Source organism: Staurois parvus, unplaced genomic scaffold (genome assembly GCF_062004578.1).
Source record: "Staurois parvus isolate SC_StPar_1 unplaced genomic scaffold, SC_StPar_1.0 ptg000608l, whole genome shotgun sequence".
NCBI classification, from domain to species: domain Eukaryota; kingdom Metazoa; phylum Chordata; class Amphibia; order Anura; family Ranidae; genus Staurois; species Staurois parvus.
The window spans coordinates 627,513-653,508 of record NW_028318404.1 but is presented as its reverse complement, the minus strand read 5'-3'; the positions used below and the strand labels follow the sequence as shown (position 1 = coordinate 653,508).

Genomic DNA, 25,996 nt, shown 5'->3' with positions numbered 1-25,996 from the left:
TGCCTAAATATTTGTAATTGCAACCGTTTTCTGGGAGATGTGGTGCATTATCTGACAGAAATGCAGGGGTGCCAATATTTTTGGCCATGACTGTACAAAACAGAGCTCTGATTGGCTCAGACTGCTTCCCTTTTCACTTCCAGCTGCTGCTGTGAAGAGGACTGTATGAAAACAGATTTATGTACTCATACTAGTAAACTCATGTACTCATAGTTTACTACTGTAAAATACATTTCATTTTCTGATGAATTCATTAATGGAATAAATAGTGTTTTATTATATTTAGCTAGAATTCTGCTTTAGATTAAAGGCTATACCCTTCAGAAAAAGATTTTGCAAGCTAAGACCTCTTATAATATTTAAAATATTGGAACTTGTTTTAATTTTGGTTTCTTTTGCTGCATTAAAGGGTCCATGTGACGGGATACTATGGGGATGATTTACTATAACTGGAAAGTGCAAACTCTGGTATAGCTGTGCATGGGAGCCAGTTTGCTTCTAACTTTCACTTGTTCAATGAAGCTTTGACAATTAAACCTGGCAGCTGATTGGTTTCTATGTAGAGCTGCACCAGATTTTTCACTCTCCAGCTTAAGCAAATCAACCCATCTGTGTTTTATTTCGGTGCAAAAAAAAAAAAAAGCCTTTGTTCCAAGTTGTGGTTTTGGGGATGGGAATATAGGCAGAGCCCTCCAATCAGCAGCTTTGCTAGAATCACATGTTCCCCTACTCTGGCAGACCTGATCATTTTATTGGCACTAAAGGGAAATAGAACAACTATGGGATAAAATAAGTATTTCAGATCTGCCTTTTTGATTTTATTGCTTGGTGCTGACAAGAAAATCCTGGGGGTAAAAGTATGCATTAACAGACATTCTAATAGGAACATGGTTACAATCAAGGAGAGCCATCATCAGCCAGAAGGTAGTTTTACTAGCAGCAGAGAATGTGGGATCTGCATTGTTTCCCATGAGAACTGACAGGGATGGACAGAAGCCAAATCCAACAGTTGTTTTCTAACTACAAGGATAAACTATACCCAATCCTCAGCGAAGACTGTCTTCTTCCTCTACATATTATAGGGGTCTTTGAAGAAGCTGACCAAAATCTCTCAAGCCCTGAAGAGACATCCCATTCAGGTCACTCGAGGAACTCCAGCCAGGCCAGCCAGCAATCCAAAGTGTCCGGTAAACAATACTTTTATATTTTTGTTACAAAATAAAAAAATACTCTTAAGATGTAATTGTCATTTTCCTGAATATACCTATATATATATATATATATCACTGGAAAAGAAAGAAACAATATGGTGTTGAGGAAATGGAAGAGGTATTTTGCATATCTCTGCTTTTCAAGCAGGAAGATGCCCCCTCTGAAATATCACTTTAGCAGTATCCAGGTATGTGTGACAGCAGACAGGGGTCCCAGCATCCACATTTAGTATAAATGGGCCCCTAAGTCTCAGAGGGCCCATGTGCATCTGCACAAATGGTATTTCTGTCCCTGGTTGTTTGTCAGAAATAAGGCTTGCAATACACAGCTGATGTTCCTACAAGGATATCCACTCTGTAATGACAAAAATACGTCCATGTCATTAATGGCCACCCTTAAGCTGGACATACACTGATCAATTTTTTTCCGGTTCCTGATGAACTTGTCGCAATTTGCTCATTGGTTGGCCTCCCACACAACATCCCTAAAAGCGGAGCTCCACCCAAAAGGGGAAGTTCTGCTGTAACCCTTTGTCCTCCGCTCCCCATTAAGGATTGGCACCTTTGGGGAGCGGATACCTTAATTTGACAGGTACCCGCTCCCACTTCCTCTGCGATCACCTAGGCGAACGGAAGTGGAAGTTGTCCTCCCCCTCTCTGCCCGTAGACGACAGGTCCCAGAAGACTACAGGGCCATTCACAAAGCACATTGCTACTCGCGCATGCGCAGCAGGCACCCGGCTGTGAAGCCGCAAGCTGTCACAGCCAGGTGCCCACACTGAAGATGCTGGTTCCAGGGAGAGAAGATGGTCGGTGAAACCAGCCGTAGTGAGGACACCGCTGGACCGAGGGACAGGTAAGTGTCTGTATTTTAAAAGTCAGCAGCTACAGTTTTTGTAGCTACTGACTTTTATTTATTTATTATATTTTTTTTCAGCTGGAACTCCGCTTTAACTGACAAATCAGGAGCCGGACAGACAATTGTCAGCCAGACAGTGCCTGCATCCATTCTGATGTGTAAGCTCTGACTGGAGCTGCTTGGAGTTTACGAGTGTTTGCTCCTGGGGCAGTTAGAAAAAGCATACAGCAGGGGTGGGTGAAGGCATCCAACAAACCCAGAGGTGTTGCAAGCTACAAAAGAGCAAAGAGTTTGTTTACCTTCTTTGTCATGAACAGACAATGTCTCTGTTGGGGCTCATTCACAGCACAACATTTGTAAAAATGCATGCTTGTTGCACATTTCAGTGCATTGTTGTGCATGTTGACATCCATTGGTGTTCATTTTTTTTCACATGTTTTTCCTTATTTCCTGTATCATTACATTACTTTCATTTGCGTTGTGGTTATGCGTTTTTTTATATGCCTTTTACTTATGTTTATGTATGGTGCAGAAAATGCAGACCTGACTGTGCATGACATCATTTTGGTGTAAACAAGGCACAGAGAAACAGTTGTTTCCTGTGTGTCCTTGCAGAAACCTGTGTGTTTCTAGAGTAGCATTATAGTTATGTGGTCTTGGAACGGCAATAGAATCCCTGGAAGAAAATATCATTCTACTTTGATAGCCTACTGTAACATTCTGAAAGACTTCGTTGACCATTTTGTTTTTAAATCAGTAGTGTTTTGGAGCCTTTCAGCTTGTTTAGATGTGAATTGAGCTGCCAAAAAACTGAGGTGTCCTTTGATCCAAGGATGGCAGACTTTTCATGTCTATGACTGTTCAGAGCTCTCATTCACACACCACGATGGTCAGTACATGCATGGATATTGAAAGACATAAAATGCTTGGGAATGTAATTGTGGGAACACCAATGCCTGCCCTGCACTCATCCTGGCAAATAAAGATTTTCAGGTGCAGCAAAAATGCAAGACAGTGAGTTGCATCCACAAGATGCAAAACTCTTTTGTACAATGCTTTAAATACAAAAAAATGTGGCATCAAAAGGCATTATGGTTTTTGGCACACCCTGTGAATCACCCTGTCTGCTCTCAGATGACCAGTATGTTTTACCTCTACAGGACACAGCTCCGAACACTCCCGCTGCTCCAGTATGTCAGACTTGACTCACAGACGCAACACGTCCACCAGCAGCAGCGCCTCCGGGGGGATCAGCATTACGGCAGACTTACCTGAAGGAGAAAAGGAAACCAAACCAGAGAAGCCTCCAAGGCCAATCAGACCACCCCTCCTAGACAGACAGTCCAGGTAATGATCACACAGCATAACGTGATGTGGATTTATGATCTGATGCATCTTAGTAGTTTTCTGTTGTTATCCATGCTAGGATAGTCTTAGTTCTATACAGATGGTCTTATTCAATACCAGCAGAAACAAAACATTGTCTGTCTTAGAAATGTCAAATTAGTGACAGGGCCGTGAGTGTGTCTGTAGTCTGAGCATGGAATATGTGATGTGACTCAGCTGGGACTGAGTCAGTGTGGAGTGTTGGCTCCAGTGTCTGTGCATTCTGTAGCCAGCGCCTGTGACACGCTCAGCTCGTGATCTTCCCACTTGGCTTCTGCCATGGATTTTATTGTTAATGTATTCTTGGGCCCAGATTCCCCTTTTTTCTTAATTGTTTTGACTGTACTGCTCCCTGTTGAGAGGCCTCTTTGTTCCATTCACCAGATGAGCCAAATGGAATAAAGTTGTCATAAAAGCTTCCTTATTTTTGTTTTTTCTAATAAATATTTATAAATGGGAACACTAGCTGAATAGTTATTGTATCTAAAGTGAAACCTACTTTTAGCTTCAGTTACAGTAGAGATTGGTCAAGTTTCTTTTTTTTTTTCCAGATTCCTCCATCTCCACAGACAAGGTGGATAAAGAAATTCCCCCTCTCTGGGACATTGTATTCTGACAGCAGGACCTGCCGCTGTCAGAATACACTGATCAGCAGCTGACAGACAAAGGTTATCTAGCTTGTCCCTTTGACAGAAATCAATCAAATGATTGACTTCTGCTGAGTGGAGGAGCCCACATACTGACTTACTTTTGGCCTGTCCTTACTAATCCGGTTGCATTTTGATCAGTGTATGGCCAGCTTTAGGCAGTTGTTACCAGAACAGGTGTCCCCATTGAAAGATTTGCCATCACTTGAGAGTTGTCCCCAAGACAAATAGAGAGAGTGAATCTATCTATCTCCCTATTGGGGACATACAGTATTAAAACCCAACAGACGATCTAGCCACTCACTACTCTATCGAGCAAAAATCTGAAGAACATATAGAAACTGCTTTACCTGCCAAAATGATTTATATTGCACATATTTATGTGTTTCACCCACCTTTGCTGTGCTATGTTGCTGTACAGCATAATGGGGATGACAACACTTTCCAAAGTCTCAGGTTCTGCTGCTTTTCAGTTCCCTACATTCTCTTTAAACGTCTAGTGAAGACATCATGTGATCATACCCACTAAGACTCCTTCCTCATGCATAAACCACACATGTAATATTTAGTGTACTTCAATATCTAGAACTGCAACACAATTTTTTTGTGGTGCAGCCATAATTGCTTCCACTTGTTGTGATGCTCAAAACCTCATATCAAGAGAGATATTGATCATGTAGGGCAGGGGCTCTAAACCTGCGGCCCACAGAGCCCTCTGATGTGGCCCTCAACTTCAACATGAATGCAGGAGTTTTGGTGTGCTTTCAGAAAGTGTACCACGCCCGGAAGATATAATAGAAGTCTATGGCAAAGCACACCCAACCCACAGGAAAGCCACAGGTACATTGTACTGCACACGTGGTGCGGGTAAACTGCAGCGCATCAGTGTGAACGCAGCCTTAAAGGGCTCAGTTACATTTGTGGTTTAAGGAGCAGTGAAACCCCATAGTCGAGATGTGTTTTTACCATACACCTCCAGGCACTGCTGTAGCTTCAGGGGTTGCAATGGAGACCCCGCCCCATGCTCCAGGAGGCCCGTGCAGCCTCCCTATCGCATTCTGTTGTACACTTGCACAAGGTGGGGGGGGGAGGTGGGGTGGAATATACAGGAACCGATCCTCTCAATTTTCCCCCTGCAACTGCTGAAAAATGGCTTCTCCTCCTCCCACTGGAATTCAATGGTTGCAGGAGGAAAACCTTCATTATGCTATTTAAAAAAACAAAATTTTAATTCATTTCATTGTGGATCACTACCAGTTACTAAATCACTTAAGTGGCCCTCACTCTTCAAAGGGTTGAGCTTTCCTGCTAGGGTGACAGGATCACCGCAGCATGATCTAGAATGTCTCTGTAGCAGTAAGATATGTAATGATTCTCACTGGAACCAGACACAGTTCAGATGTAGGTACAGAGCATGTTATGCAGATGTTTTTAGGGCCTGTGTTGATGGGCAAATGCAGCTTGCTTATGACATCAGTTTGAGACACTTCTGAGGTCATGTAGAATGATTGATTGGCTGGCATTTGAACCATATTTTCTATGCTGCTAGGCTGCTTTGGAAGTGTTGCATTAGACTTAACATCTTTTAACATAAGAGAAGCAGTTATAATGCAAGCAAAAATGCTTCGGCATGTAGAGGCCCTTACTTGGAGGAGAACCAACACGTGACCCAATCATTGCTGTGTATGTCTGCTTGTACGGATGCCTGCTGAGTACAATTCCTTGGGCACTCCAGCCTTACTTGTGTTATGTCCCCCTACAGGAGAAAGAAAGACTCTGTGGAGAGTCACCCAACGTGGGTTGATGATACCAGAATTGATGCTGATGACATAGTGGAGAAGATCATGCAGAGTCAGGACTTCACAGACGTCAGTAACAATGAAGGTAAGTGTGAGGAATGTATATCAGGGCGTTGTACAAGTGTGCACTAGTCTGTGAACTCCAGGAATGCAGCTTATAAAACTCTGCTGCTACCACCATCCTCTACGTCCACCTGCTTGTTCCCCCTTACTGGGACTGGCTACATGCAATACAATCAGTAGATGTGTTTTAGTTTTACATGAAATTACCAGTAATATGAGGTTTGCATATTAGTAGTAATGCGACTGGCTTGTATGTCACATCATGCTCAACAGCCTGTCATTAATGCTGCATGCCTAAGAGACCAAGTGTATTTACCCAACTTTGCTCCCAAAATTCCCTCTCGCCCCTTTAGATCAGGTCCTTGCAATCTATTTTCTTTTATCTTGTTTCTGTAGTGAGAAATGGCTTGCATTCATCACCTGGCTGGTAAAAGCCTTGGGGCAGCTGGTAGTTTTGCTAATGTAGGCACACCCCCTAGAACCACACCTACCCTTTCTCCACACAAAGTGTATGAGCAGGCTCTTAGGAATCGACACAGTCCGTTTGTTTTACTGGGAAAAAGAAATCAGTGTATGCATGTGGAGAGACACTGAGGCAGTAGGATAGGAGGAGTTCTGTAGTCTGTCAGGCAGGGCTGACAACGCTGGTTGGGATTTCAGAACGGCAGAGGTACTGTGTTGTCAAGTCAAACAGGTGAGGAGCATGCTGGATTTCTTGCAGACAACAACTATTGTTCTGTACTTGAAGCTTTCAGGTTGATTGAAGGCATCTCTGGAGGTTGGCTTCTCATTGAAGGCTTCAGTCTGCAGTGTGGTGAAGCAGTTGGAAGGCAGACCTCTCTAAAGTAGTAGTGACATTCTGCAATATGCTCCTCACTGTTTGACACATCTTACTAAATAAACCAGACTGTCTTACAATGCAGATGTACTAGAAAACACACATGAGGATTCTGTGCTCTCGTCTTGCAAAGCATTCATTGGTTACACATTAGATAGGATCAGCCATCTTTTTTTCAGCTACAGGCAAAAGGTTTACTGGAAGGGACTGTGACTGCACAATAGGTCTTTTATTTAAAGGAGAACTCCATGCAAAGCACAAACATGAGTCCATTTTATAGTGGAAAAGCAGTTTACTTGTGAGGGACCGCCGAGCGGCACCACTAGCACTCCACTGGTCAGGCGTGCCCAGAGCGCGGAGTCTAAGCCCCAGGGTACTTGTTCACCAGAGCCCCTGATGGTGGGGATGGACTTGGAGTACCCTGGGACCAGGTCACCACTACTGAGCACACCTGTCAGTGGTAGGGGTGTCCGCCAGGGGCTCCAACCAGGGAGAGCCAGATGTGAGGAGGTCGGGTGACCCCCATGGGATGGATGGCTGAGCAAGTGCGAAGTCAGACGGGCCGAATTGGTAACGTGGAGGACGGTATGGTACAAGGGAGCGGACAGAGAATCGTCGGGTCACACGCCAGGTCAGCAACAGCAGATCAGATCTAATGAGGGGCATTCAGAAGAGAGGTCAGGCAAAGCAAGGGTCTGGGCAGGAGAAATCAGCAGGTCAAGAGCAATCCGGGTCAAATAATTTACTAGGCACAGGTTCAGATTCGCAGGATACAGGTAGGACCAGAAGGCACTGAAATGACAGCTCAGGGACATTTAAATATCCCGCCCTGCGATTGGTGCCCAGCGGCCAGCCGTGGCTTCTACTGCGCATGCGCGAACTCGAACGCCGCGGCCGGCCCGGACCTAGTGGCCGTGTCCCTGCACAGTGCGTTGCACTGCGCCTGCGCCGGGACCATCGCGTCGGGGATCGAGGGGATCCCTGACATTACTTGTGTAGTATTTGAGGGGAAAAGTCTCATTCTATGTCTTGCTGTGCATCCTGGACTATTAAGCCATTACACACATGCTTTGATTCAACACAGATTCCTCCCCCATTCCCTTTATCAAAGGACATTGATTTTATTTGCTGTAAAAGGAGTTGAAACTGTACTACTACAGGACACAATCAAAGAGAAAAGACGCAAGTGCACAGCACCTGTGATTGTAAATGTCTACTGAGGATTTTTATCCTGACGTGAGTTCTCATTTAAATGCATGTAACATGTCACAACAGGAATTGTCGGAGCAAATATTGAGGAGTTAAAAGAAGGCCTGCATGGCCATTTTCCACACCTAATCCCCTGTACATTCCCCGGGCTGCACAGACACACAGATATTGTACATATTTCTCATTATGTGCTGTTAGCTATGACGATGGTGCATAGACGTCACCTCGGCTCACTCTCTCCCCCATCTCTCTATTCAGACAGTCACCTGAGGCTGTTTGTCAGCAGAGACGGATCAACCACACTCAGTGGAATCCAGATGGCTAACAGGTAAGTGGGAATTTCCTTCTATTCCATATATTATATCACACACCTTGTCATGAATATCCTATTCCAGGATGTAGCTATCACTGGGACCTTGCAGAACTGAGTTCTTGGGTTCAGTCCACATGGGACACAGTCTGTGTATTGTTTATGATACAATTTGTTCATCAAAATCCTAAGGTATGCTAGCAGCATATAGGGAATGTGTAGTGGTTATATATGTTTTATTTGATTATGGTCAAGAATAATATATATCTTTGTTTTAGTCATTTAGATATGAAATCTTGTATGTGGTTAGTTGTTCTTTTCTGGCTAGCAGGTAAAACTTAAGGCTCCTTTTCAGATTGTAATCTCTGTCTACCCATCTATTAAAAAAGGCGCAGTTTACACAGAGAAATGGATGACTTGCTGCAGCAACTCTTCACTGTTTTTGCAGCTCAATCCCAGTCAGTCTGCCTGAAAAGAGACCAATATTGCTATGTTGTCTTGTTAGACAACCCATAGGGCTCTAGGAATCATTTGTCATGCATAAAATGTTTTTTGTAAAACAGATTCTGTACATATAAAAAAAAGTGTTTTAAAATTTATAACTTAAAAAAATAAGACTAAAATAAAAAGAACCCCAGGCTATTATTGTTGACCTTTTACATGGCTTCCATCAAAACTAGCCTGTATTGTGTGTCTGGATGACCGTAGTAGGGACATTAAAAGCTTCTCTAGAGCAGGCTCTGATCTGATGCTTCTGGGTAAAGCTCTAGAGAATGTTAGCACTGTGTAAATTGGTAGAATAAATATAGGATAAGCTTCCCTACACTCATTAGAGTGCACAACTGTTCATTCAGAAACACAAGCTGCCATCTGGTTGGTTAGAAGGCCATTAGTCTGCTGGCATTTTTCCTCTATGGGAGAGAATGGTGCCACCCGGAGGCCCTGTGAAAGGTGGACATTGAGTGGAATGCACACAAAGGTGATAAAGCTGGACAAATATGTATACTAAGATTTACTTGAGTTGTCCTTTATATGAAGAGTCTTCCCCTTGCTTTATGAACTTGAGGATGAGATAAGTAAATGCTGTAAAAAGGCCAAAAAAAAAAAACCAATACCAACCTCATTACTGGTATCAATAGATTAAACCTGTACAGGACTGAGTTTAGTATAATGATGTGCTCCAGGTCCAAAGGCCTTCAGCTGCAAGCTCTGGTCCTGGCTTTCCTCTGCACTCCTTGTAGCTGACCAGTTGGCACATCAACCCCTATTAAAATTTGCAAGGCCAGTGACCAATTCTAAATGGCTGATGAGCGCTGACAGCATAAGGCTTGGTTCACACCTATGCAGTTTGCTCTCTGCAGAGCGTTCTGTGTTTTCGAAATCGTATTCTTCTCGTGTTTTTGATGCATGGTGCATTTTTTATGGGGTTTTTTTTTTTTTTGGCCAAAACGCATAAAAAATGTAATACATACTTTTCTACTGCATCTCTATTGAACTAAAAATGCATTATTTTGCATTTAAAAAAAGTCCCTGACACTTTCCAAAAATGCAGCAGCTGCAAAAAGCATAGATGTGAATGTGTCCTATAGGAAACCATGTTAAATGGACTGTAGCTCTGGCTACTTTGTATGGCTTTGGCATAGCAGAGCCATACAAAGCAGTGTGCTTACAGTGACAAGCACACAGACAGCTTACAGTAAATTAGCACACAGTTGACCCTCCAGATGTTAACCCCTTCCTGCCCAGTGCCATTAGTAGAATGTCAGTTCTTTTTATTAGCACAGTTCTCCTCAGAGCAGGACTGCGGCGGGCATTCTGACACTAAATCACTGATCGCTACCATTACTAGTGAAAACAAGAAAAATCCCAGTATCTATAGTGCCATTTGTAAACGCTATAACCTTCACATAAACCAATTAATTTACACTTTTTTTTTGATTTTTTTTTTTTTTTTAAGCAAAGACATCAGTTAAAGTAATGCAAAAAATGGCCTGGTCAGGAAGGGGGTAAATCCTCTGGAGGGCAAGTAGTTAAGCGGCAATGCACTTTTGATGCAGTACACCACATGCCTTTTAATTACAGGAAACCACACCCTTATTGCACGTCCTTGCTCTTTGAACACTATAAAAATGATGGCTATAAGTAAGCTGGTGGTTAGATCTGAACACAAGGCTCCAAAATGAATGTGATATGTGGAAGTACTTAGTATACACAGGCACAGCATTCCCCACTGTCTTGTAAACCAAACTAGCTGTGCAGGAATATGATCCCTTGTGTAACCGGAGAAGCAAAGGGAAGAGGCTCCCGCACAAAATTGTGAAAGTTTTCCACTGAAGCACTTTGACCCATTGTGGCCACAGCAGACAGTTCACCTCCACCCTTGTGTGCTTTCCAGAGATCTGGATTGTATCACCTCTTACATTCCTCTGGGCTGTTTCTGTGAGCGCTCTGCATAACATGGGAACACTGCTTTGTGTTACCTCCCTCAGATCTCAGTGCCGACCAGCAACACTTTTAGTATGCTGAAGTGTTTGTTATATGCACAACGAAGAGACAAATATGCATTTACTACATTTTGAAGAACTGCAGAGTAGCTGCCTTTCCATCTGATGCTATTCTGTGGTGACATGTTGTTATCCTGGGTGATATGACAACCTAATTTCTGAAAGTTTAAGCGTTGTTTACAGAGTATGGGAGGGTTATAACCCTTGTGTGTTGTTTGCTGTCTCTCTTCCATGGGGGATGGTAGTCCTGGTAGTCACTAGTGGCCCCTTTGGATAATTTTTCCTCTGTTGACAACTCACAATTTGGGATTTTCTTTCTTTCATTTTCGGTGATTACAGTCACCGTGACGAATAGAGAGGATAAATCCCACTAATGGGGTCACAGACAGCATTGAATACCTAACAAGAAGAGGAAAATGTGTATTTAGTAACATGGTTCCCAAGTCAGACATATTGGCATGCAAGCACCTGTGGAGCTCAGGATTATACAGGCATTTAAAGATTAGTCTCCTCATTCTCTCACAACTACTAAAACATTTTGTTTTGAAGGACTCGTTTTCTATTGCAAGTAATTTTTCTCTAGGCAATATTATGCCACATTAGAAATATGCTACAAATGTATGTAGTGCCCAAACTTTCAGTTTAAATCGGCTAAATACATTCCAGGTGCATCAAAACAAAACGTCACAGCTTGAGTAGAAAAGTCTTTCCCTTGCCAGAAACTAGAGGAAAACAACACTTGCTCTGTGTGGAAGCAGTGGTCTCTCTGCAGAAGTTCAAAAAGCCTCCTACTGAGTCAGACCTGTAGCTCTGCAATCATGCTTTCCACTAATTGGAGAGCTCTGACTCAACAGGGGGCTTGTTGGACCTCTGCAAAGATATCATTGCTACTCCACAGAGTGAAGCTGGCCATAGATGGATGCTGAACCGACCGAGATTCAATTCATCTATGGGTAAGCTGATTGTAGCCAGCCTTGTACAACCAGCCTGTCAGATTTTTAGCATTCTATTATTGCCTGTTGCTATAGCTGCTATCAGCTCTGTGGGAGGCATTCCCTAATCAACACTGACTGTGTTAATGGGGGAATCGAGCGATTTTCTTATAGCAGGATTTGCAGGCTATAGCTGCTTTAGAAAGAACATGAACCATAAGACTTTGCACACCTTGGATTTGATGCACCTGGAATGTATTTAGCTTACAGTTTTTACACTGAAGGTTCAGTGGAGCTGTGATCCAGCAGTTTTGGAACTACAAGTCCCATCAGGCAGTGTGTTGATCTGCAGGGCATCTAGCTCTGCAGCAGTTGTTGAGACTATAAATTTGTAGTTGGATTTTAAGTAAAGCTTTAAATGGACTCCAATCTGGAAATACAAGTCTAAAGTTTTTACAAGACTATGCATGCTTATGAAATTACATAATTCTCAGTACTGATTGTCTTTTGCTTTTTTTCAGAGTCTCTGCTGGGGTGTTTGAGCCCGTAGTGATTGAGATTCATTAAATCCAAGAGAGGCTGCATGTCCAGTCGGATCTCCCAGGCTCCAAGCCAAGTTCTGCATTCCAGGTTGAAAAGCTGGGATCTTTCCCTTACGAGGGGTGGGTGAGACACTCAGGGCTGGAAGCCTTCATCGGACTCTCTCCTGGTCCCCCTTCTTCTATTCCTGTTCCATCCTGGCACTTGTCCAGTTGTCGTGTGCACATATCCAGTGTGTTTGAGCTCCTCAATGTGTGACAGTGTTTTCGTCTGCTTCCGATCAGAGAGGATCGGACGGCATCTGGCCAGAACAGCCCAGAATCTCGGCAATTCCAGCTTCTGCTCACAGCTCTTTGGTAGTAACAGACCAATTGTTCCAGCAGGAGAAAGGCAGAGACAAAGCATCGTCTTACTGAGTGACAACTGCAGCCATTTTTGTTTCGTTCCCTCTTTACTTGTCTTTTCCAGCCTTTGCATGCTCAGTTAGGCCATTTTGGCTCTGTTAGGCTCTCACCTTGAGCAGTCTGAGGCTCTACATCTGACGTGAGGTTGCAGTTCAGCAAAGGGCAGTGAATACCCAAATGTAACATCCCCATTTTCAGTTCCATCACATTGATGGATTGGTTGCTACAGCCTGCCACGTGGGTGCACTAACTGATATTGTTGGGAAAGTTACAGGAGCTATTAGAAAGCAAAAATACTGCAAATATATGAGGGAGTTCTGAGGACTGCGTGCAGATACTTTGTTTTCCTAGTAAAGCCAAATGTTGTGACTGGCATAGGTCACCTATCAACAACCCTTTCCACAATGCAGTCCGCAGAACTATACTCTTGCTGTTTTGTGATTGGTTCTCACAGTTTTTAGGTGATTTAAAACACCTGAGACAGGCATCTGTTGTAACCAATCACATCACTATAAAAATACAATATCTGTCACTGCAACCATGACCACATTTATCAGTGGATGACGTACACTTGTTATAAGAGTTAACCAAGCTGGAAAGAAGATAAATCTGGAGTGGTTGACACCAATTATGAAATGCTGGATTGCAACCTGATGGAAGGATGTAGTTAGCTCAGTAAACGAATGGTTGACTTGCCTTTTTTTTTTTTTTTTTTTTACATGATTTGTTCCTCCTCCTCACGCGGTACCATTCTTGTTTCCTGTAACATGAAAACTAAGTGACTTTGGGTTATTCTCCAAACTTTCCCAAAGAAAGAAGTCAGTGCAGAACAGAGGCTTGTCCCTATACAAGGTCATGAAAACAGCTGGACTGTTCCAATAGTGCCCCCTGGCTGGGGCCATAAGATGCAGCAGGACTGCAGACACCCGCTGGAAGGGGTCATGTGACACAGCAGGTCTGTATTGAACCCTTAAGGACTCCGCAGGTAGGAGTCACAAAGCACAGCTGAGCTGTGGAAATCCTTAAGGAAGTACATGTAACACAGCAGGACTGTGACAAAATGTTTTAGGGAAGCACCTCATGGGAGGCACAGCTGGATGGTGCGTCCCAAAAGCGTGGCCCTCAGACGTCTGGCCAGATGGTGAGGGTCCACTTTTTTTTTTCTGTACTGGAGTCTTTCTTTAAGACATTCCATGACACGAGAAGCCTATGAGACAGTTGTCACCAGGGGTTAGCTGTGCTGGCACAGCTCCTGTCTCTCCGTCTGGATCCAGCCTCCAGCCCTGTTCAGTCCCGGCTCGATGTACTCACTGTCGCACGGCGATGTCTGCACAATTTCAGAAAGCCAGCAGGCTGGTGTTTCATTTCATTCCTGTGTCTAATCTAGATTGTCAATGTGAATTTTTCTGTGGAGTCATCTGGTGCTCAGGGCTGTTTCTCTTTGTTTTATTTTGTTGTATATGGAGAGCTGCAGGGGCTCTTCGGCTTTGGTTTAGGCTGTGTACACAACAGTTCTTGCTTTCATGGTTGGTAGGAGTACAACAGCTAGCTGTGCTCAGCTCATACTGTAGCCTTGGGGGGGGTAATGACCAGCCTTCATTGGGTACTTTTTTTAGGATATTGCAGCATATTCATGTTCAACGCCCAATTCCAGCCAAAACCTTTTGTTATTGTTTAGGGTAGATTAGGAAGAGCCACGGTCAGGTTTTTTTTTTTTTTTTTTCATTGCTGGCTGTGTTACCATATACAATTTTCCTTCCATTCCTGTGTCCCCCTGACAGGGTGTCACAGGTGCAGGGAGGGATGGGAAGTGACAGAAGCTCTATTTTCATTGCCCAGTTACACCTTTTCCCTTATTGCTTGTACCGGTGTCACAGAGAAAGCAAAAGAGGGAAATCATCATAATGGTAGCAACAAAAAAAAGTCCTAGCGTACCTTTAACCCTTCCCTTCCCTTCCCCTTCTATTCAAAACTGAAAAAAGGGTTTTGGCTGGAGTTGGTTTTTAATCTAAATCCAATGCTGGCATACAACAAGCCTTCCTTTTGGATACTATGGCTTGAGCTGCGTTCAGTACATGCTGTACATACTTCATGCTTTAGCTGGCCATACACAGGACCACTTTTCTGATTGATCCATAGTAGATTTGATCATTTTTAAAAAAATATTTACATGTTTAGTTAGCAAGTGATTCCAACTGGACCTTAAGATTTTTTTTTTTTCTTTCTTTTTCTTTTTTGTGCTCAGCCTGCAGGCTGGACAGATTCTTCCATCCGCACTACACAGTGTGGGGGGGGGGGGACTCTCCCTCTGTGATTGTTGTATTTTGACAAATTGTATTGTCAGGGGTAGTCATTCTGAGAAACATCTGATAGAAGGTAAAGTGAGAATTGAGGTCACTAGGCAGTCCTGATGGCCTTGATGTTGTGTCAAAGGTTAGACTGATCCTTCCCCCTGTGTATGGCCTGCATGAGTGTACTGCAAGAACTGTTGTAGACAAAGCTTTATCGAGTCACCACACAAGGTGTTACCCATCACCTCTGGAGTAATCACATTTGTCTTTGGAATATCCCTCCAAACCAGCCACCTATACCACTACCTGCTTACTTGTGAATGCGTTTTCTTCGTAATATAATAGAAAAAGGAACTTTGCTCAGAATCAGCTGACCAGGTCGCTGTACTGCTGTTACAGTTCCAACTAAATGACCACTTTTGTTTGGGGCACTTTAATGATCGATGGAGTTGGTGCAGGGAATTTAAATGTTTGTATTGTTAAAGTTGTTGTTTTTCTTCTTCAGAGCATTAAAAATCTTCCAAATAATTCTATGTCAATTTAAGAAGCATGTAATATGTATTTTCTGTTTTCCTAACAATTGCAAATACCTCTGTTAATTGAATCCTAAGCACTTGAGGGGTGAATTGACTAACCACCATTTTCCCATCTTACTAAAGTCCTGTGTGTTTGACAAGAGATTAATGTTCAGATTTCATTTTGGATGATGTACTGAAGTACAAGAGTAATTAGTCAAACTCATTGGCGTTAAAAATAGCATAATTACCTGGGTGTGGTAATGAGAGGTTACTGCATTCTGGGAGGTTTCCTGGTGACAGAGAGCTTGCACAAGAGCTAAGCTTTGGGATAGCCAGTTTATGGCTTTACAAGTAGATTTTGCTGCTATTGGACTACATCTCCCAGCATGCTGTTTGGAGGGGGTGTGGTTTCTGGCTCTTCAGCCCCATCCCATATGGTTATGGTGCTACAGTTTCCAGCACTCTTTGGCTGGGGATGTAGGGCAGCAGCAGCTGAGGTGCCAAAGGTTTTCTGTATTTGTTTTTTATTTGTTATGGGCATTTGTTAAAGGCAATGCAACTAAACTGCTTTTCCAAATGGAAGCATCACTGAGGCATGAAGGGAAAAGTGTTTTAAGACCTCAGTGGTATCTGTTCTTCCCAGCACATTTTTAGGCTGGGAAGGAAAGATTCATTCAGAACACAAAGATGCCACCTTATTGAAGGTGACAGGCCCATCTTACAACCTCTCGGATTAATGCTGTTGTGGCTGTAATAGTCTCAGGACTTTTCAACCAGATCACAAGTCATAAGCCAGAACCAAAATTTGCACAAAGGGAATGCTTCAGAATTTATCCTGTAAAACATTCTAGAACAATACATTCAGGGGTATAGAGTGTAAACTGGACAGGGCGTTATTTTTTATTCCTCCTTTTGCTTTCTCTTAAAGAGAATCTGGCACTTTGCCCTCTTTCATGCAAATCCTGACCTGTGGGCCTGTCCAAGGTTTATAAAGTTATTCAAACATCTATACTCTCCCTAGCTGGCTGCAGCACCAATCCCAGCTGAATCTGTCCTTTGCCACCTCTAAGAACTGAACCAAGACCGCTTAACTCCCAGTCTTCACTGAGCAGAGAGCTGGTGACTGTCCACCATCAGCTCTCTGCTCTGCTGCTCCAGAGCTCACTGGAGCATCAGGCTGTGGAGGGGGTAGGAGTGGTTGGCTCAGGCTGTCTTTGGCTCACTGAGAGGCTGAACCACCTGTTGGTCTAGGCATCTGGGTGGATCTAGACTTGAAAGTAGAGATCCTTCCAGGGCCTGGACCGGCTGAGTGAAGTCAGCTGACAACAGGTTACAGGAGTGCAGAACAAAGTACACTCCTTTGATCCATAGGAGAAATACATCCGAAAAAGCTTTGGCTATACTTCTGCTTTAACATATTTACATCTAAAAGGTTGGCAGCAGTGCTGGCAAACTGACCAGTATATCCTTAAACATGACTGTTGTCATTGCCTGTGAAGCAGAACAGGAGAGGTGCACTGCAGACACTACTGCGGTCAGCTGATCAGGGGGAAAATAGCAGTCAAATAAAATGTTTCTAATCCGTCCAAACTGTGTTACCCCACAGCCAGTAGTGTCTGCAGATAACTGGCTAGTTTTAGAAAACCATGTAAAATCTGTCAGATTAAGAAAACCCATTAAACATCTATGAGAACTTTAAGGCAGGCCATGGATATTAGAGGACAGAGCTACATGCAAACCTGACCACTTAGGCCCCTACATGTGTATGGAGGAACTGCCTATAGATATGACACTGTCAGTCATCTCATGTCTGTGGGTCACTAAAGTGTAATCTTGAAGGCCTTCCTTGCACAACTGTATGTGGTGCACAATGATGACTCCTTAATACTGTCTGGTTTTGTCACAACCAAGACAATAAAAACAGCATGAGGAGAGAAATTCTGTCAGCTGCAGCATAGAAAGATTAGTCAGGGATAAGTTCCACCTGCTACAGTACACACCTTAGCCACAGACCAGAGAAATCCGCTAACTGCATGATCCCTCTAAAAGTATGTTATGTGTACTGTAAAGAAGCTAAACTGACAAGAAAGGTCTCCAGGTAAAACTGCAAGTTATATTTAAGCAGGAAGATAATTTGTGTATACGATACATTTTTAATTTTGGGAAAAATCTAATCTATAACATATACATTAGACTCAATTCAGTGAATTAATAATGGTTATGGCTAATAACACAATTTATTATTAACCACCATGTGACTTACTTCCAGCTTTCAATGCTGGAAATAGCACTTTGTTATGGCATATAAAGATTATAGCTTAACAGATTCTAATGTATTCCTAGAATGTTTTACATCTTGTACACCACTGTCACACATACAGCCTCTGCTGAAGCTGTCCTAAAAGAAACTCACTTCAAAATGTCAAACATATTTTCAGTCGCACAGAATTTATGCAAGTTCTTGCATGAAATATTAGATTATATTTTCTTAACATGATAAACCAAGTTTATATATAAATACATGTCCTATAAATGCTATAACTGACATTTGAGCACTTCTGTAACTGTCTTCCTACCTCCAAGAAAAAAAGTTAAAAAAAAAAAAAACCTTGTGCAAATTTTGGCTCGGCCTAAACTGTGCCTGGGCGGTTCTTTAAAATTCTATATAAATACCACTATTTTTGTGCTGCTTATTACTAAATTGAATTATATCAAGTTCCCATAAAAATCTGTTTTCTACTTTATAAAGTATATGGAAAGATATATACAACGTATAAAAAGCTATTTTTGAAAGAGGACTGGTCCAAGAGGTGCACATACCGCAGAAGCGTTCAGCATTGTGAAGTGTATAGTTTTCATAAGGCAAAACGTTTAAATAAAAAAAGATTCTGCTTCTATATTTTAATTCTCTGGAGTTTAAGATAAGCTTGAGACATTTCATTGTTTCCACCATCTCACCTGTTTCAATTCTTACATTGTAATGGCTATTCTGATTCCAATTGTGATCAGAGGTCTTTGGGAGAGATTTGGGCAAAATAAAGTTTTCTTTGGTTAACATACTTGTCGTTTGGTTGTCTTCCTTCTACAGTTGATATGATCTTTATTAAAGTGAACCTGTAAGAATAGAAACACCCATTGCTGACAAGCATCAGGCCTGAGTAATGGACTGTTGTAATATTTGTGAGGAGGGAGGGGGTCATCTTAGAGGAAGACACCAGCATAGGTGAGCTTTTCCTCAGTTTAACTTTTAAGAAAAATTCTGTTCCTGTGTGGCTCCTCTTTTCTCAGAACTCTAGAGCTTTTCTGCAAAGAAGATCTTCAGTTACTAATATCACTCATAGCAGTCCAGAATTCAGAGCTACTACTCCTCTCTGAAGCAGGGAGGCTTTGGCTGGCCCTGAAACACACTGGATTACCTTTACCGGTTACATTTAATAAAAGCTATTCTTGACCATTACTAGTGGGTTGGACCTCCTGTAAGGCCTCTGTAGAGAAGGGAAGGTGTCAGCTTAGCTCACAAAGTAATACTAGGACACAACCTCCGCAAATCCTTTACCTAAGGGCCCAAACACTCCTCTTTGTACTATTACGTAAGGATACATTCACCTTAATAAAAATATTAAATAAATGTACATCTTTGTGCAGGTTAAAAAAAAGTGCATTTATTATTTTGTACAGGGAGTTGCTGAATGTCTGGAAGAATCAATGAACCTCTTAAAGCACTCACCAGCGCCCTGGTCGCTTGTTGAAATTACAAGCCGACAGCCTCAAAGGCTGACGATAGTTGTAGGTCTTCCATTCACAGAACTCTGTGAATGAATGACACGGTAGGGAGGGTGAAGCCCCACACAGCCCCCTTTTTTTTTTTTTTTAAATAGTGATATCGAGTGCTGGGCGAAGAGCCCCAGCTTGCTGTCACAGGGAGGCAGCAGAACAGGGAGAGGCAAACTTATCCTTTGAAAGGATGTCATCCTCCTAATCTGCATCCTTGTACTGGATCAGCCAGTCACCCAAGTAGTAAACCACAGATGCAGCTGCACTTTTGAAAAGGTATGTGCTCATATTTTGTTTTATATGTCCTGCTTAAAGCTGAACTCCACGTAAGCAGGTAAATACATAGTTATCTTTTGGATGTCTTTGCAGGATCATGTATTATTTCAACTGTTACAGCATTTACTGGGTTGAAAGCTCTGGCACTAGGGTAGTTGCCCCATACATTCATGCTGGCTTACAACTCGATTAGGCTGCCTCACTGGCCAGATAGGTGCAGAAGAGGAAAGGGAAAGGCAAGCTCAAAGCGGACCTTCAGGTTTCACGGCTAATTGATACTGTAGTTGTTCAGCATTTCAGGTCAGCTTTAATCAGGTTCAGGTCAGGATTTTATCCTGTTCACAACTAATGACATGTGCGGTTTAGAAACGGTTCCCATAGAAGTCAATCGCCTGTAATCTGTACCTGAACCAGACTACACTGCTCAAAAATCGGACAGGACTCTTTCAATCCACACTACCAGTGCACTGGACATATGTGAATAGGCACCATAGGAAGCAATGTTATTTCACATGTCATGCGGATCGGATGCAGTTCAAACGACATCCAATCAGCATATACAGTGGGGAAATTATTTGATCCCCTGCAGATTTTGTAAGTTTGCCCACTTACAAAGAAATGAAGAGCCTGTCATAGGTGTATTTTAACCAGTAGCCTACAGGGCACTTATACCCCCTTCCTGCCCAGGCCAATTTCCAGCACTGTTGCACTTTGATAATTGTGCGGTCATGCAACACTGTCCCCATATGAAATTTTTATAATTTTTTTGTGACAGAGCTGTATTTTGGTGGTATGTAATCACCTCTGGGTTTTTTATTTTTTCTTAAAAAAAAAAGGTTTTTGTTGTAAAACATATCAGTGGTCTTTGGTTTCTTTTCAAAGTTTGTAAATAAGTGATTTTTCTCCTTCATTGATGTGCACTAATGAGGCTGCAGTGATGGGCTGCACTGATGGACACTGATAGGTGGAACTGATGAGGAGGCACTGGTAGGTGGCACTGATCTGCATTGACAGTCTTCACTGATGGGCACTGAAAGGCAGCACTCATATTGGCACTGATAGGCAGCACTGATGGGCACTGGCAGGTGGCATGGATGAGCACAGAGCTGGCACTGATGGACACTGACAGGTGGCACTGCTGGGGCTACACTGATCATCAGTGCCCTGATGATCTGTGTACATGTCCCCCTCCGCAGAATGCCGATTACTGGCTCTCCTCTCTTCCCGAGCTGTCAGCGTGACAGCTTGGGGGGAGAGATATGCCGATAACCGGCATTTCCCTGTTTACATGAGATCAGCTGTGATTGGACACAGCTGATCACATGACCGAGCCAACATCTTCGGCTTTTTCCGTGTATTGGTGATCCGCTGTGTCCGAGGGGTAAGCAGATGGGGTTAGCACAGTGTTTCTCAACTCCAGTCCTCATGGACCCCCAACAGGTCATGTTTTCAGGATTTCCCTCAGATGAAACAGCTGTGGTAATTACTAAGGCAGTGAAACTGATCAAATCACCTGTGCAAAATAATGGAAATCCTGAAAACATGACCTGTTGGGGGTCCATGAGGACTGGAGTTGAGAAACACTGGGTTAGCACGATCATGAGAAAAGTAAGGGATCAGCCCAGAACTACACAGTAGGAGCTTAAGCAATCGCAGCGGAAGTGGGGGTGGGTACCTGCCAAATTCAAGTACCTACTCCCACCCTGCTCCCCAAAGGTATCAATCCTTAATGGGGAGCGGGGGACAAAGACTTCGCCTTGTGAGTGGAGCTCCACTTTAAGGTCATGGGAGTGGCCTAGCTAGTCTCCAGACCTTAATCCTACAGAAAATGTATGGAGGGAGCTGAAACTGAGTTGCCAAGCGTCGGCCAAGAAACCTCAAGGATTTAGAGAAGATATGTAAAGAAGAGTGGACCAAAATCCCTCCTGAGATGTGTGCAAACCTGATAACCAACTACAAGAAATGTCTTACCTCTGTGCTTGCCAACTAGGGTTTATCCACCACGTACTAAGTCATGTTCTGCTTGGGAATCAAATACTTATTTTACTCACTGAACTGCAACTCAAATTTATTACATTTGTATCGTGTTTTTTTTCTGAATTTTTGCTTGCTGGGCAAACTTACAAAATCTGCATGGGATCAAATAATTATTTTCCCCACTGTATGTGAACCAGCACTTATCCAAAAAGGAAAGTGCAGCCCACTCTCTTCCTCTCTCTGACCTTTAATACGTTTGCAGCTCCCCCCACAGGTACCTCCTCCCTTTTCCTCATTCTTGGCCTAGGCAATGACAATTGTATACATTTGGCCTGTTACCTGCAGCTTCTGGGACATATCTCAGATCCCAGGAGGTTGCAAAGCCAGTCTCCCTGCACTGACATGCCTTCATGCACACAGTGTAGAGAGCCAGCTGTGAGACATCATGAGGTCACAGCCAGCTCCAAAATCCAGAGTGGCAGCATTGGAGATCAGAAGAATGAGCTGCAAAAAAGACAGCAATGAACTGCATAGACTGGTAAGTATCTGTTTTTAAAAGTCAGCAGTTGCAGCATTTGTACCTGCTGACTTTAAATTTTTTACAACCTGAGTGAAGTTCCTCTTTAGGTACTCTCAACTTTGCTTGTCTTAATTTGGAAGATTGCTTCAGGCATGTGACCAAACCACTTTAAATATGCAAATACAGGGTCAGAGCTGGCCTTTGATTATATTGTATCCCTATTCTAGTGAAAAAGTGACTCTTGCTTATTTAATCCTCTTACTAAAGTAGATTTTAGGAAACCCCTTTAACCCTTCTGTAGTGTTGGAATGTTCCTACATTATTTCAGTTGTAAAACGCTCAAGATAAAAACATACAAAGGAAGCATAATTCACTGCAGAGAAAATTTCCACTGTACCTGCTCAGTATTGGTTGCTGGGATGACGCTTGAACTGGACTTTGTTTCATACCCTCAATTATGTGTAAATTACACTGGAGGATATCGGCAAAAGCAAGCACAATATGAATGGTGTGCAGTGTTTATAAAAGGCCACTTTTCACTTCCACATAAGTCACTTTTTCTTTTGCCTCACAATAGTATGTTTGTTAGATTTCCCACTTATCTTCTGTATATCTATGATGTAGCAGGAATTCGCTGTAACCAATCAATTAAATCAACCAAAATGTTGAAAGCATTACAATATCACAGAAATCACACTACACCAGAATGTGCTTTTACCAAGTAGTCAAAAGGAACAGCAAAGCCAGATCATGGGCATGAAGTGCTGGTTCACAAATGCAGGTCAGTGCGGTTTTTTTTTTCTGAATCAAAAACACATGAACAGTAGGTTACATGGATTCCAATGGCAAAGTTTTTGCAGTGCATTTCAGTACAGCAAACAGAACATGCTGTATATTTTTCTGCACTGGAACACATCAAAAACATACCAGAACACATAGCAATAACAGTAGAAAAACAAAAACGGGAAACTCTGGGTGCACTGCAATGCATCAAAAATGTGCATGCAGAAACTGTTCTGGAATGCATCCAGACTGCGTTTCTATGGTGTGAACTGGCCCTAAAGAATTATCTAGTGCTGTCTGTGATACCATTGCAGCCTATCAAACTAATTGTTAAAACTGCCCCTTTGGGAAATTACTCCAATGCACAGTGGTATTATTAGCAAAGTCACCAATCAGATCCAAGCTTTCAGGGCAGTTTGGGAGATTCTGATTGTAGTCCAACTCCACTTCTTGGCATAAATATTGTTACTAGGTGAAATATAATTTGCCATTTCATCAGGAGAAATAAGGAGGACAACCCCACCCACAGGTCATGCTTGCATTCTCCACCATTCAGCCAATAGGAGAGAAGAGGTTTGCCTCCCCCTATGCAACAGTGCTGGGTGCATGAACGGTCAATAATCATATAATCCCCAATACTCAGCCAATACTGCTGCCAGCAATAAAGTGAAGCTAATTTAACTTACATGCATTTGCTGTTTTAAAGTTCCTCCTCAGTTTACTTTTGAAAGTGTCACCTGCTGACACTCTCCCCACTCCATAGATCCTGGCGGTACAAGGGAAATATATAGAGTCCTGTGGGAATCCCCTCTATGTGCGCACTCCAGCTCTGTACTACAATTGCACATGCAAGAGGGACACAGTGCAAAAGATAAACCTCTCCTCCCCCATAGCAGTGACTTCACAGCGGCTCTGTGCAGTCGGGTGACTTTCAAAAGTATGAAAGTAAACAGCAAATACATGTGAATTATATTACTATTCTCGGTTTTATGAAAAAACAATTAGACTTACCATCACTTTGCCAAAAAACATTGGCATTTTTGGTGGGTCCCTAAATATTTGGTCTCTATTACACCTATGAAACAGGCTCACAGAGGCAATCTGATGGCCCCAGCTTTCTAAGACACAAAAACTCTACATCTTCTTGTGACCACTGAGAAATATATTTAAATACATTTGTGTGCCATTGCAAAACCCAGTTATCTTAAATCATACAATAAAGGACACAGGCATGATATTCATAGACCCAGAGTTATAGGCTACTACCTTCAGGTGATTGGACACTGGCAAAGCTTTTTGCACATGCCCCTGTTGGTTGTATCCAGTGGCATACCTACTGTGTCTGTACCTGGAGAAGATTTTTTTGTTTCTTGTATTTTTTTTTTAACCCCCCCCCTCTGAAAAATTTTGAAGCAATCTGGAAGTGCTGTGGCCATAGTGTGTGGGGCAAAAAAAATTCAAGTAGCCACAGCACCCCTGAGAGTTGTCACCTGGTAAAACCGCACCCCCATTTAGTACGCGACTGTACATCCACTTCACAAGACCTCCATATTTTCCCCCAGACTTATGGTTTCAAAGGGATACAAATTAAAGTTTAAAAACGCCTCTTATCGTTTTCTTCCCTTGAACCAAAACACAATGGAGGTATTGGTCCTATCATTGGCCTAAGGTCCCTCAACAAGTACCTCTGTGTTTACAAGTGTCAATCAGTTATTTCCTCTCAGAGACAAGGGAAATAACTCTAAAATTAAAGTTGCCTATCTACAAATTCCCGTTTGCACCCAAATTGGAAGTGTTTTGTCTCCTATTGCAAATTACTGAAACCCTGATGAGGTGGGTAAAGGACAGGACGAATGGCAATATGACAAAGTATTCACAAGGACACCACCTCGCCTTCCTAAGAACCCAGGGCATCCAGGTTACAGGGAATCTAAACAACCTTCTTTTGAAGGATTCATCCCCCTCACAACTGTCTGCAAACATCCAGGATTATCCAGATTCTTCAGGCCTTTGGATGGGTAATCAACTTCCAAAAGTCTGATATCTGGAATATTTAGGCCTCATCCTTACATGTGGCCCAGGTAAGGGGCTTCCTGGCTCCAAACAAGTTTCTCTCTCTAAGATCTCACACCTTAAGATCAAAAATCACCCCCCAGATTCTTCATGAGAATTCCCGCCAATACACAATTCTGTTTGCAGTAGAGTGTTCTAGGCCAAGAAGCATGGGGTGTCTGACACACTCTCTCTCTCTCGGGACACCCAATCAGGGTACAATTAGGCAATGTCAAGACCATAGCCTATATCAATCATCAGGGTGGAGTCAGGCAACAGTGAAGGTAGTAAGTCTGACCATATTCTCAAATAGAAAACCACTGCCAAGAAATCTCTCTTGTTCGCATCCTGAACATTTCATGGGATCATGGGAAATAGTCCCTCCGTATACACCTCTTGATTCTCCTATGTTAGAAATGGGGGACCCCATCCTGGCCTCCAAGTTCAACAAGTTACCCCTATTTAGGGCCAGGATCAAGGATTCTCTAATACTGGCATCTGATGCTCTGGTAATCTCAGGGACTCCGTTCAGGTCAATATATGCAGTCCCCCAGGGACGGAATCTGTCTTGCGGAGCACTCAAGACAGAGGAAGAGAAGAAAACAGTGATTCTTATTGCACCAAACTGGTACAGAAGAACCTGGTACACAGAAAGACATAATCAAACTCGTAGGAGACACCCTCTGGACTCTCCCAAACAGGCCAGTCCTGCTATTTTACAGCCATTGTACCATCCTGCTTCTCAGTATCTAGCTTTAAAAAGGCATGGCTGTTGAAGCCCAGGTCTTAAAGGACAGGGGTACAGTGAAGGAAATAAGTATTTGATCCCCTGCTGATTTTGAATGTTTGCCCACTCACAAAGAAATGATCAGTCTAAAAATCGAATGGTAGGTGTATTGTAACACTGAGAGAAGAATAGCAACAACAAATTCAAAAGAAATGCATGTTTAACAAATTATGCACTGATTTGCATGTTCATGAGGGAAATAAGTATTTGATCCCCTTCACAAAACATGACTTTGTAATTGCCAGCAAGGGATTTGCCACCAAGTATTGAGGTCAGGCATTTCCTGTAGTTAGCCACCAGGTTTGCACACATCTCA

The 25,996-nt window shown here is 42.8% G+C and overlaps 1 protein-coding gene across 1 annotated transcript in view; it reads left to right on the top strand.

Annotated features, from left to right (window-relative positions):
- The window catches only part of EEIG1 (estrogen-induced osteoclastogenesis regulator 1), a 112,431-nt gene extending 93,861 nt beyond the window's left edge, over window positions 1-18,570 (top strand). The window contains exons 8-12 of the mRNA XM_089692929.1: window positions 1,083-1,187; window positions 3,231-3,417; window positions 5,866-5,987; window positions 8,271-8,340; window positions 12,280-18,570. Coding sequence (XP_089549055.1) covers window positions 1,083-1,187; window positions 3,231-3,417; window positions 5,866-5,987; window positions 8,271-8,340; window positions 12,280-12,325 — 530 coding nt within the window. The 3' untranslated portion in view covers window positions 12,326-18,570. The remainder of the gene's footprint in view (window positions 1-1,082; window positions 1,188-3,230; window positions 3,418-5,865; window positions 5,988-8,270; window positions 8,341-12,279) is intronic.
- Window positions 18,571-25,996: the final 7,426 nt, after the last annotated feature.